We start from the raw sequence: 12,344 nt of genomic DNA on the forward strand, positions 1-12,344 counted from the left end.
TCCCAAAATTTCAAAAAGCCCAAAAGCTTTTTTCCCAACTCACATTTGGGAAAAAGGAAAAATTTTCTTCAACAAGAAAAGGACTGGCCCGTTTTTTTCAAATCGGATACCCAAGGCACAAAAAAACCGTAAAGAAAGGGACCAAAAAAGGGTCAAACCCCCCAATAAAACAAACCCCCTTTGGGGAAGGTCCCAAAAGACACACCCCAAAACTGCAAACCCCTTCCGGCAAATCCTCCCGAATCTTCAACAAAACCCCCATTCTACCGATGGGGGGGGTTTTTTAAAGCCCCCAAAAAAATTCATCTTTTGCGGAAATTAGGGAAAAGGAGCAAAAAATTTTAATTTTCATACGGAAAAAACCCTTTTCCCCAAACCCCGTTTTCCGGCCTGGGGCTGATTTTTCCCTTTTCCCTGAAGCCAACTCCCCAGAATGATTTCAGACGGCGGCCCTTTTTTTCTTCCCAATAGTCGATTAAAAGTGGGGCGACGGGGTTGCTTGTGGGGTTTTATTAGACCGGTCCCCCCGGGGCCCCGCCCCTTGGGAAAAGTTGCGGCAACGGATGGATCGGGGTAATAAAAAAATTTCAATCGAAAAAACCCCTTCCCCCCGTCGATGCTTAGGGGGACAACGGTTTTTGGGAAAAATTCTTCCCTGAAATTGCGCTCCGAGGCCAAAAAAAAGAGGGGAGGTTTTCCCCAAATGCCCCTTTGCCCCGGGAAACCGGTATCCTTTTTTTGAAGGCCATGGCTACCCCTTTTTTTTTTTTTGTCTTCCAACTTTGTACGACCCACCCGCGTGGGGGACCCCCAACCCTGGGGCCCAACCACATTACTAATAACAAGTTAATTAAGCGGATAATTAATTAAGAATAAGTTATCAAGTCTTAAATACTTATCATAACAAGAAATGTCACGACAACCCCAAAAAATCTCGTCAAAAAGCACAAGAGCGCTAACATAGATAATAGAAGTCGAAAAATACCCGAAGGCTACATATCGGTTCGTCGAATACAAAAACAAATAGATGAGGATGTACAGGTCCTTCAGGGGCCACGAAGTGTAGCTCACCTTCGAATAACTAAAAGATATCACAATTACGTATCGCTCCACGGGTTTAGAATCGGAGCTCGGATCGTACCGTGACTCAACAAAAGTGTAAAGAAGAGTAGTACGTACAACACTTGTACCGGTAGGCATCATAGCCGACAACGATTAGATAACGCATTTAAGAAGTCAAAACCAACAAAAAGACATGTGAGCAAAAGTATGGTCACATATCAAATACAAGTAAGGTGTAAAGGAATCATGAAATCAACCAAGACAGTACATAATTCACCAAATGATCAACCAAATATATAAGTGGATGAATGCAATGCAATGCAATGCAACAGTCACCTCTCACACTCCACTCCCGTACACACGCTACGGCAATGCCTCATAGTCATGACCTACTGGGGACCCGCGAAGTCCATGTACCACTCGCTCCGAATATAACCTCGCATCACGAGCACACTCTCACGATCCCGCAAAGACCCGGCACGGACACTCCATTGTTCCCGGCAAGAAACCTCGGGCAACAAACACTCATCTCTCTTTTACCCTCTCCCAAGAAAGACCCTGAGTCTCTTCCGTCACTCAACCTCCGCAAAGACCCTGAGTCTCTCGATCACTCACCTCACCAATCATCATAACAATAATATAAAAGACATGTCACGCATGATATCGCCTCAACAATATCATCAATATATAGTCAACCAATACAAGTCATATTAATGTTACCATTCCTTTACACATGAGCGAGCTAGTACGTGATGAGGTACGAACAAAGTGATAATCACAGAAAATAACACATATGGCGACAAGCCCACATAGCAACTAACAAAGCCAAACTAACCGGAAATCACCTCTACTTCATGCCCGAAGGCCTATATGTCCGTCCCCGTCACTTTCTACAACTACATACGATTCTCTAATCGTAGTCTAACTAAAGTAGACCGTAACCTACCTCAATGCCGAAATGATGCCACTTAACAATCAAACCTAATGTCTTCCCTTTGCGTAGAGCCTCTGAACGATCAAAATCTATAAAATATGCGATCTACGTTAGAATACGACTCTAAGGACACCCATACTGCTATATTTATATTCTAAACAGCCCACATTCATGACATGCAATAATGATTCACATACGGCTACGACATTCTCAAGTTACTTAATAGTTTGTAGCTTTAACGTTTGTATGTCACAACTTATAACATTCCATCCAACATACAATATGGTGTATACTCTTAACTTATAATTATTCTTTCCAACTTAATGAAAGCATAAGTCCAAAACAGTCCACTACCACAACATGTCCAAAACAGTCCCTAACCGACAACATAACGATGTTCGAATTCTTGCAAATGTTTACGAACATACTAATCCAACCACATGTGATTTTTATACATCATTTCATGTCTTCTTTTCATATAATTTCAGTAAGTTACGACCAGCTATCCACACGATAAGTACAACATCAATTCATCTTAACTACATTTATATCGTCATTTTTATAATCCTTATAACAACTCACAAATGACTTTAGTTTCAACTCCAACCATTAAACACCTTCATTTCCATCATAAATTTCATGATAATGACAATCAAAATATCAAGTATAAACAGTTCACTAACTTCTTCCCAAAAGCACCACACACACGGCTACACCATGCTTCAACATCACTCACATAAAATCATAGATTCAACCATTTTCATACTAACATAACTTCACCTTTAACCTTCTAATTCTTTTCATTCTTTTTACCATGAGATCTATGATAGTAACAACTATATTTATTAAAGAAAATCAGTCCATTAAATTCACCAAAAACAGTCCTACGACTAACTAACATTCCAACACCAACTTTCATGATTTGATGCACGCGATTCATGTTCGTCAAGTTACAATCATACTTCAACATCAACCCATATAACTCCATAACTATTACCATGTTCCAACATCAACACACCTTATTTCATGCATACAACTTATATTCACACATCTACATCACCCTTAATACATGAAAAGAAAGTTAGATCTTACCTTGACCACTTGAATTCTTTAGGCTAGAGTTGGTGACTTGAGATGAAAATGGTTCTTGTTGCTCAAAGACTATCTTCACGTTTTAGTGGACCTTAAAGGGTTGAAACACCTTGGAAAATAATTTTTTTTTGATCAACACAAAAGCTCCAAAATCAGCCCTTTGGCCGTGAGCTTGCCCCTTCTCTCCCTCTAGGTTTTCTTTCTTTGTTGTGAAGTTGAAAATAAATGTAATGGCTGATTCCTTAGTCATTATTTGGTTAAATTATGATGCCTACAAGTTGGACACAACACATGCTCCACTCATGACATTGAGCACTCAATTAACTTTACACAAAATTCCCATTCTTTCCTCTAATCTTTCGGCTGAACTTCCTTGGCCAACCCCTGTTCTCCTTTCTTCTTTCTTTTCAATTGTTTACAAGACAATCATAGGTGTGTTGAATGATTCATGCACCACCCCTTGTCTATTGTAATCATGCTAAGATGGATGAGCAATATTTAATGTGAAATGATCCCTCCACCATGTTATGTCCTCCTAAAACAATGTATACTTTCATAAAGTAGTGGATCTTTCAAATATTCAATGTGTATGCTTCAACTTTTTCTCTCAAAATTTTCAGCCCTATGGCCGAATGTAACATGTAAGTTTCTTCCAAATTTAATTGTCCACAATATGTTGAAAATGTAGTGGATGAATCAACATTTAATTTCACACTAGTATGTCTTCCATTTGCCTTATTTTAGATGACTTGAGTCATCCTTTTTACCTTGGATGTTGAGGCTTTTGTTGGCTTATTATTGTCACCAATTTTTACTTAACACCACACTTAAGTAATTCCTAATCTCCAATAACATTTTTATACTAAGTAAATCCGAGGTTTCTATCTCACGTTGATTCTTTCGCGAATCACTCGACGTATAAAATACGGGTCTAAAATTCTTGTCAATTAAATAACTGAATCACCGGTTATCGCAAGCTATAGATACCAAAATTAGACCACAAAAAGGGTGTTTTAGAGATATTAGGCATAAAAGTGCTAAACGACCAAACCGGTCGTTACAGGTGTAATTTTAGTTATTTCTTAAAAGTATTTATGGCGTTTGGTGCAATAATCTGTTGTTGTAATTTTTGTGACTTGATGAGACTTTTTGGTGTTTCTAGTTAAGTTATTTTCTCAGTTCCCATTGAATTTAGCAAATACAATTTATTAATTAGTTTTAGAAAAATTTAAAAATACTTACTCCATTTGTCCCAATTTATGTGGTACTTTTCGCTTTTCGAGAGTCAACTTGATTAAACTTTGAAGTTAAATTAGATTACATTAACTCAATATTTTAACATTAAAATTTATATAATCGAAAACTACATGAAAAGTGCTATAAGTTGCAACTTTTCCTATCTCATTTTGGTGAAAAACTACATCTTAAAATATTGGTCAAAGTTTATGTAGTTTGAATCTCGGAAAGCGAAAAGTGCCACATAAATTAGGACAAAGAGAGTATTTTTGACAAATCTAGAGGATCAAAACCACTTAGAAATATGTGCTTATTTATTTTAAAGAACCATTATGATATCTCCAAACACAAGAAACCATTTGGTTATTTTCTCTTTCTTTTGAAAAATAAATACGTAATTTTTTTGATACAAAAAACTCAAATTTTGGAAGGTGCAGTAAGGTAACTCGGTTCGACACCTGAACCCGAAACGGTGTCCCAAAATCGATCTGACCCGACCCGTCTATGACGCGTGTATATATTTTTTAGGGGGGTCCCTAATAATTTACCCTAAGGTAAATCAATTAGGCGGGAAAGTTAAAAGCCCTTGAAAACACCTTCTCTCACACAAGAATCACATTTTTCTCTCAAAATCTTATATTTAACGGCGACCATCGGTGTCCGTTAAAAAAGCATTACGTCATCAACATGGAAATAGTAGACACAGAGACGGAGATGACGTCAGAAATGGAACTCTCACGTCATAAGCTCCGTCAACGTTGGGAGTTAGCCTCCGTTCTCAACTTTCTCACCGTAAGATTTTACGAAGTTAGCCTTTTTCTTCAGAAATTGCATATTTGACACTTTTTTTGTTTGGTTATATACACAAAACAAACTACAACTTTATATATCCATCTAATGTGTGTGAGTTTATTTGTACACGTAAAAATAAGTGTGCTAAGATGGGTCGTACATTTGATATCTTTTTGTGCTTGTACATGTACATGTTTAAGGTATTTGAGGATCTTATGAAATGTGAATATGTTTTTGTGGTTGACACATTTGAGTTTGGGAAAATTATGTTTTATGTTTATTGGGAGAAAATATTTATGCCACTAGCCCATGTTTTTAGTTTGTTATCCGGTTTAGTTAATATTTGTGTATAAACACCATTTTTATATACTATTATACACTTTTATACAAGGTTGATACATTGTGTGTAATTGCTTTCCCCCCAAGTATAATGTCGTATAATATTGTATATTGGGCTACATGGCGTAATATTTTATTTTGGGATGTATATTTTTGAAAATTTCCTGACGAGTTTTTGGGTGGTGGTTGTTTCTGTATGTGTATATATGTACCCATTCATATGCATCGCACCCATATGGGGATGGCAATTGTGATGGGTTGTAACAGTTAGTTATACTGATTTCATGCATGCTCGAATGAGTAGTTTAATGGTTCTTATTCTTGTTGTGTATATTATTGGGATTACTGCAATTCTTAAATGTATACCTAAAAAGAAACAGTGAAAGTACATTTTGAAGGTATTTGAAGGTTTTGCCCTGCAACTAACAGTTAGAGATATTTTATTTTATTAAATGTAAGATCACAATATTATGGAATGTTGACCTGACGGTGTATATATGCATTTGAAATTTGCTTAAATGGGTTATGCGAGCTTGCTTTTTCCTTCTGATACTTATACATGTAGCCTGATGGGCATTCTGCTATTTATACATATGTACATCATATAAATGTGTTGAATGTATAGTTTGAAGTTCTTTTAAAATGTTTATAGGTTTTTGAGCCGGTGCTTGAATTCAAAGTGAAATTTTCAGCCGAGGAGATAGAAGCAGCCCTCATTGAGCCAAATAATAATCTTGCTCAGCTGCATATAATGCTTCTGAAGGTTTGGTTTTATATTAGTGTTATTTTTGTTACTATTTGTGTGTATACAGCTATGCGTTTGCATTGTGATTTCCAACATCTGTTTGATCTAGTAATATAGCCTTTAGTTCTCTAATACTACTGCAAGGTGACTTTAAGGAGATAATGCACATAGAAGATATCAACCATCATTTCTTTCACTATGATTTCATCCAGCAGATCTAGTTACTTGTTCTCAATATTTGAATATCCATGCCAAAAACAACTATGGAATTCATGAGCAGCCGGCAGGCCCGGCACAAAAAGAAACTAAACAAGGTTGTTTACCATATCTGGTACACCATTTCGGCAGGCATTTGGTGGACTATTTGGAGGGGAGAGGAACCATAGAGTTTTTGAAAGCAAAAAGGAATATGTAATTAGTCTTAAGCATAAGTTGTTACTTTTGTTATCCTTTTGGTGCAAGATGTTACTTTTGTTGTTCTTGTGATGTAAATCCTAAGACGTAATACACCACCACCACCTTCTTAATGCTGGTACACAACAAAAAATGGTTCATCCTTAAAAAAAAAAAAAGAAGAAGAAGAAGAAGAAGAAGAAGAAGAAGAAGAAGAAGAAGAAGAGAATGAGAAATTATGAATTTAACTGTGATAAAACTGAACAGTTATAGAATTTTAAAGTTGTCCTACATGTCAGAAGAAAGTATTGGTGCTGGAATTGAAGTTTCAACTACAGTTCCTTAACTTGGACGTGCTAAGATAAACTATACTCTTTCTTTTCTTTCAGGTTCCTTCGCATGTTGACTGACTTTATCATTCTTAGTTAAGTTTTTGCTTTCTGTAAAATTTAGCTGCAACTAATGACCAAAAAGAATCCTGTTAAATTTTTTAAATGTTACTTACGTTAAGATTTTAATAGCCATGAAATCCTGGGCTGATCAGACTGAGCTATGATGGTGGTTATATTTTCCAGCGTCTCTTTATGTTATTTGCATTCAGAGTAAATCTGAGTATTTTCTTCTCTGTGCATGCATTTCTGATCAATTTGATAATTTCTGTTACAAATCTGATATTGGACAAAATTTGCAGCAATGATCTTGTTCCAGGAGATACATAAAGATAAAAATCGGTTTACTAGATATGTCCCCTTTTGGCCAACTTGATAAATTTAGTTGTTAGGGGATTGAAAAGATTAGTAAAAATTGGAGCAAATAATATTGTTCCTTGAGATATAACAAAGGCAAATATACATTTTCTCTCTTCACTGGATGGGTTTGTGTAAAATGCCATGCATGTTTGGTGCAAATATTTTCATGACTAGGCTGACAGCCATTTTTTTTTTTCCTAACATGCAGCACGAGCTTTATATTGTCGAGGCTAAGTTTTTGCTTAGAGTACACACTACTAAAGAAAAGACATGGAAGTAAAACTTTATACTCCAAGCTGTTAATTTGATTTGATGAGATAAACACTGCTTGATTCGTACAGACATTTTCTTGGCTAACCCAGTATGATAGATATCAATAGCATGGCCTGGGAACTGTATCATATGTCAGCCTGGGTCTTCAAAAAGAGGCAAAGCAGTTGCAGCCAATTTCATGACTTTGAATAGCCTGCTGGCATAAGATTTTCTTAGACAAGAGACTGACTCTTGAAAGATAATTGATAAATGGGTGCTCTTAGTGGTGATAGTTGATAGCATTTCTGCATTTTCAGAGGATAAGATCAATTCATGAAATTTTACATATGCTGATCGGCTATGAAAATTGGCTAAGAACCTTTTATTAGGATATGAGCTAACTAATAACCCGAGCTTTCGAAAAGAAATAGCCCAAGCAAGTCTTTTGTACTTTCTTAAAAGGGAATCTATACTAATCACTTGTATAAAATTTACAATTTGTCTTAAAAAGGCGAGCAGTGCATTTTCTGCGAGTAATTACACGAACAAACTTTAGTTAATTTTGCTGTCAAAAATATTTGTCCTACTTTTGGTTTTGTCCAAAATTGTTGTCCACTTTCCTTGAACCGAACATTCTACTACATTCAAATAACATAGAAATTTTATGGTCCCACTTTTGTACCTTATGACTTTATCCTCTATTATGTTCTTTTCCAATACAAAAGCCAAACTATGACACCACATTTTTCTCAACTAATGCTAAACTTGTGACAAGTTATAAGTGGATGAGAAAAATGGGATGGAGGGAGCCCTTAAAAGTTATATGTCCCAAGTTTGTCTCTGAAAGTTCCCAAGTTACCTGTTTCAAAAAAAAAAAAAAAAAAAAAAAAGTTCCCATTCTGCTTTCAAGTTTAAAAAAATTTCATTCCTTTCTGGTTGTAGGCACTCTCAAATTATAAAAATTCTACTTTTCTGACTTTCTTGTTCTAACTTGGTTTGCATATTTCTCAGGGGATACCTCCTGTGAGTAAACTACTGAAGGATTCTAATGGATGGGTGATAGCACTAAGCAAGAAACTTGAAATGTGGTGGCCATGGGTAGGTGATTCTAGCTTTTTACTGGTATGTGCTTGATTCAAAAAGTGAAGATTTCATTCCACTCCTTTTGGCATTTCATTGCAGGTTGCTGAAGGGAATTTCCCTTTGACTGCCAAAAAGGGGTACCATAGTTCTTTCTGTCCTCTCTCCCTCCCAACAAGATGAAACTACTCTGATAGTTTTAGTTTGATAAGAGATGTCTCTTATTCCACTTTTGTTTTTGTTTTCCAGAGAGGAGATATCTACATACAAGGCACTTGACCCGACAACTCGCCTGCTTATCCTTAAAGCACTTTGTGAAATTCGAGCTGATGTATTGCATCTGTGTGCCCATTCCTTCTTGAATTACTGTGATTTTCTCTAGTGCTCACTCTTCTGCAGCAATAACAATCAAAAGTTGATGAAACAATATATGCCGTTGATCTCTCTTTAACATATTAACAAATTCTGCTTTTAGTGTTGTTCACAAACATTGTTTTATCTTTGCAGCAATTTGACACCATATCTTACATCAACGATGAAACTAAAAATAGAACCGATTCTTCTGCTTTCCGTAAAGAGAAGCTCGGGGGCAATGGAAATGAAGTTTCATTCTGGTAAGTTCTGAACGTGTAACATTAAGTTTATGCAAGTATGCTTTTGACAGCTCGACATTTCATGACAGGTATGACGGGAATGAAACTATTGGTCATAGATTATACAAGGAAGTTTATCAAGTTGAGTCCATGTCAAAAGTAAAGGACAAGAAAAGGATATCAGCAGTTGCTTCTCAGTGGGAGACACTTGCTACTACTTTTGAAGAATTTCAGAATTTTGTGGTAAGGCCAAAGTTCTCTTTAATTTAACTGTTCAATTGTCGTCACATTCCTTTTGCTATCAATGGTAGGACCAGTTCTCATCAAGTCAAGTTAAATGGGAAGCTGATGTGGGCAAAGCTGTTGAAGCTCATGCTATTCCAGCTCTTCAGAAAATTCAGAGGGTTAGTATCTTTCAGACTGTTTAGATGAGTTGTCTCTCTTGGTTCTATAAGCTGAGGATTCTAAGAAAATCTATGCAGAAATGTTTATGTTTTCATCATCAGTTCTTGATGCATATAGATGTTTTCCTTTTACAGAAGAAAGATATGGCTCTGAAGCGACAACAAAGAGAGCAGCAAAGAGAACAAAGATTTGTAGAAGGCTTAAAAAACCTTGCAGCTCCTCGTTCTTGCCGGATTCGTAGGCCAGTCAACTACAGAAGCGGTATATATGACTTTGCTTTGTTAATTGATGTTTTCCGATTCTGATATTAATTCCCTCATTGATTCCATAACTTAAGACAAATAAAGTTTCTCTTGGGCCTGAAATTCTGTGACATATTTGCAATTCTAGCGAATTTTATGTTTCTGTAAGTTTTTAGCAGGGTTTCAGTTCAGGGGAATGCCTAAATATGAGCTTGATATGATATAAGCTTCAAATCATGTTGGCAGATACCAATGAGACTTTTACATGAGCATGGCACATAGGGGAGAGCATGGAGACCTTCGGAAATATTGGGAACATAATCATATAGTATATAATTCTAAATAATTTTCTGTTTATTTTCCAACTGTGGATGCTTACGCAAGTGCAATTCATCTGCAGATGATTTTGACAGAGCAATCAAAGAGGCCATAGAAGCAACAAAGTAAGTCTTGCTAGTATGTCATTGTCTCTTCATGTTTGGGTGATCTCATAGGCACTGTCACAAAGTTTCTCTGTATGTCATTCAATCAACTACACTTATCCTGCACAAAGGCTCTGTTTCCCTCTAGTTTGAGAATGTCTTACGGTTATAGTTGGTAAGTTTTTAAATGCTGTCAAACTGAGTTCCTGCTGAATGATTAGTCCATTGGAGGTAGCCTGGTGATTAGGTTAGAAGCTCCCAAAAATTGCTAGGATTCATTGCTGAATCTGTAAGCCTGTCACACTTGCAATGCGAATCTAATCACTTTGCCTTGCACCAAGTGATGCCCTGTCATTTGTGGAACTTATTTTGTCACTGATTATGATCAATTATTTGTTATTGTAAATTGCATCCAAAGAAAAGAGTATTACTCACATTGCCCCAAAAATGGCTGAACTCATAGTGAAGCCACCTAAGAACAATGTCTAGTTTCATGCTCCCTTCTGCCGCTACTGTGCAGTCATACTGTGCTGTTTGACCCCCCTTAACTGCATGTTAATTAGCAGTAACCCCGCCGTACATGAAGTCTTGTCAACAAGAATGATGTGAGCATAAACTATGTACTCAAGCGTATGTGAACACTGTGCAACCACCTTTAGTTGCAGTAATGGTTGGCAGTTCCAATTTTTTTCTTTTTTAAAAAAAAATTTCTAATTGTTTTTTCATGTCAAAGCTTGTTTTGACTTTATAATCATTTCATCTACATCCAAGTTCTGTTCCATTCGTGGCACAATGGATTTTGTCCATTATAGATCATAACCTTGGTTTACTGGCAAATAATTTCCGGTTTAGCAAAAGGAAGGCAAATGAAGACCCAACAAATGAAACTAGACCCAATGAGCATGGCCCCATGAATGAAACCAATTCGCTGGACTCCTCTCCAGCATCTAACTCAATAAGCAGTGACACCACAGACAGTGGAACTGAGAGTGATAGGCTTCAAGGAAGCAATGATGACGTCGATGATACCGCTGATGAGGTTAATGAAGCTGATCCTGATGAAGATGGAGCTGACTCAATGGAGGAAAACAGTCGGTTGGACCATAGGCCAAGCAATTGTCGCCAGAGTAAGAGAATAGCTGGAGTAACTGGCTATGCTGTTCCAGAAAGCCCTTACATAGGTGCAAAAAATAGGTTGAGGCAAAGACCTATCGTCAATACGGCTGCTGAGTCTGTTGTCATTCCTGATTCAGAAGATGAAAACTGATCAAGATTTACTTGCAACAGGAGGGCGTGCCATGAGAACTTATCTTTATTTTGGTGCTGTTTTGTTTATTATCCATCCAAGCCAAGTGAATATGGGTTAGGAAAAGCAAAGCAGTTGTTACCACCTTAGTCATACTTTTGTCCTATAGTAATAGCTAGCAGCATGGCTTCAGAAAATTGTCTGTAAACTTTTTTTTTTGGTCAAAGTTGTCTGTAAACTTTTAGAAAGCTGTAAGTTTAGTTAATGCTTCATTAATTTTCTGTAAAGCCACTTAAGTTAAAGGTGCTCTTACGCATTGTTGTTTGCTATAGTTCTGTGGACTGTTCCCCTGTCTGCTTACTGCTATGAATTTGCCTTTCCCACACTGTTTAGCAAGCGAAAATAAAAGGGAAAGAGAGGATAACTACACCAGTAAACAATTACGATTCAGTATAGAAGTTCCGTGAAAACTTAATCGAAATATGGGGAGTTGTTTGGAATATCAATATGGAAGTTTTCAGAGAACTCAAAAAATAGGGAGTTATTTGGAATGAGTAACTTAAGTCTGGCAAGTCTCTTACCAGGTTCCGTTATGATTTGACAATACTTGCTAGCTTGAACTGAATTCGCACATGATATTTGCAAATCTAGATAATTAATTGTGCTCTAGGTTATGAAGAATAGAACTATTTTGATTCAGGCAAAAAGAATTAGAAGGGGGACCTATCCAAAGAATAGTCCAAGGTTATAATTTTTTATAGT

At 36.7% G+C, this 12,344-nt stretch overlaps 1 protein-coding gene across 4 annotated transcripts; it reads left to right on the top strand.

The window, feature by feature from the left end:
* Window positions 1–4,679: 4,679 nt before the first annotated feature.
* LOC132029825 (DDT domain-containing protein DDR4) lies at window positions 4,680–11,913 on the top strand. Of its 4 annotated transcripts, none has more exons than XM_059419207.1 (11): window positions 4,680–5,116; window positions 6,108–6,218; window positions 8,606–8,692; window positions 8,777–8,814; window positions 8,924–9,005; window positions 9,182–9,288; window positions 9,357–9,510; window positions 9,579–9,671; window positions 9,807–9,933; window positions 10,315–10,357; window positions 11,195–11,913. In XM_059419207.1, the coding sequence occupies exons 1-11, from the start codon at window positions 5,012–5,014 to the stop codon at window positions 11,601–11,603; spliced, it is 1,356 nt and encodes a 451-aa protein (XP_059275190.1). In that variant the 5' UTR covers window positions 4,680–5,011; the 3' UTR covers window positions 11,604–11,913. The 4 variants fall into 4 exon arrangements, with proteins under 4 accessions (XP_059275190.1, XP_059275189.1, XP_059275188.1 ...); XM_059419206.1 differs by having other exon boundaries at window positions 9,585–9,671; window positions 11,189–11,913; XM_059419205.1 differs by having other exon boundaries at window positions 4,938–5,116; window positions 11,189–11,913.
* Window positions 11,914–12,344: the final 431 nt, after the last annotated feature.

The sequence above is a fragment of the Lycium ferocissimum genome, chromosome 9, assembly GCF_029784015.1.
Source record: "Lycium ferocissimum isolate CSIRO_LF1 chromosome 9, AGI_CSIRO_Lferr_CH_V1, whole genome shotgun sequence".
Lineage (NCBI taxonomy): Eukaryota > Viridiplantae > Streptophyta > Magnoliopsida > Solanales > Solanaceae > Lycium > Lycium ferocissimum.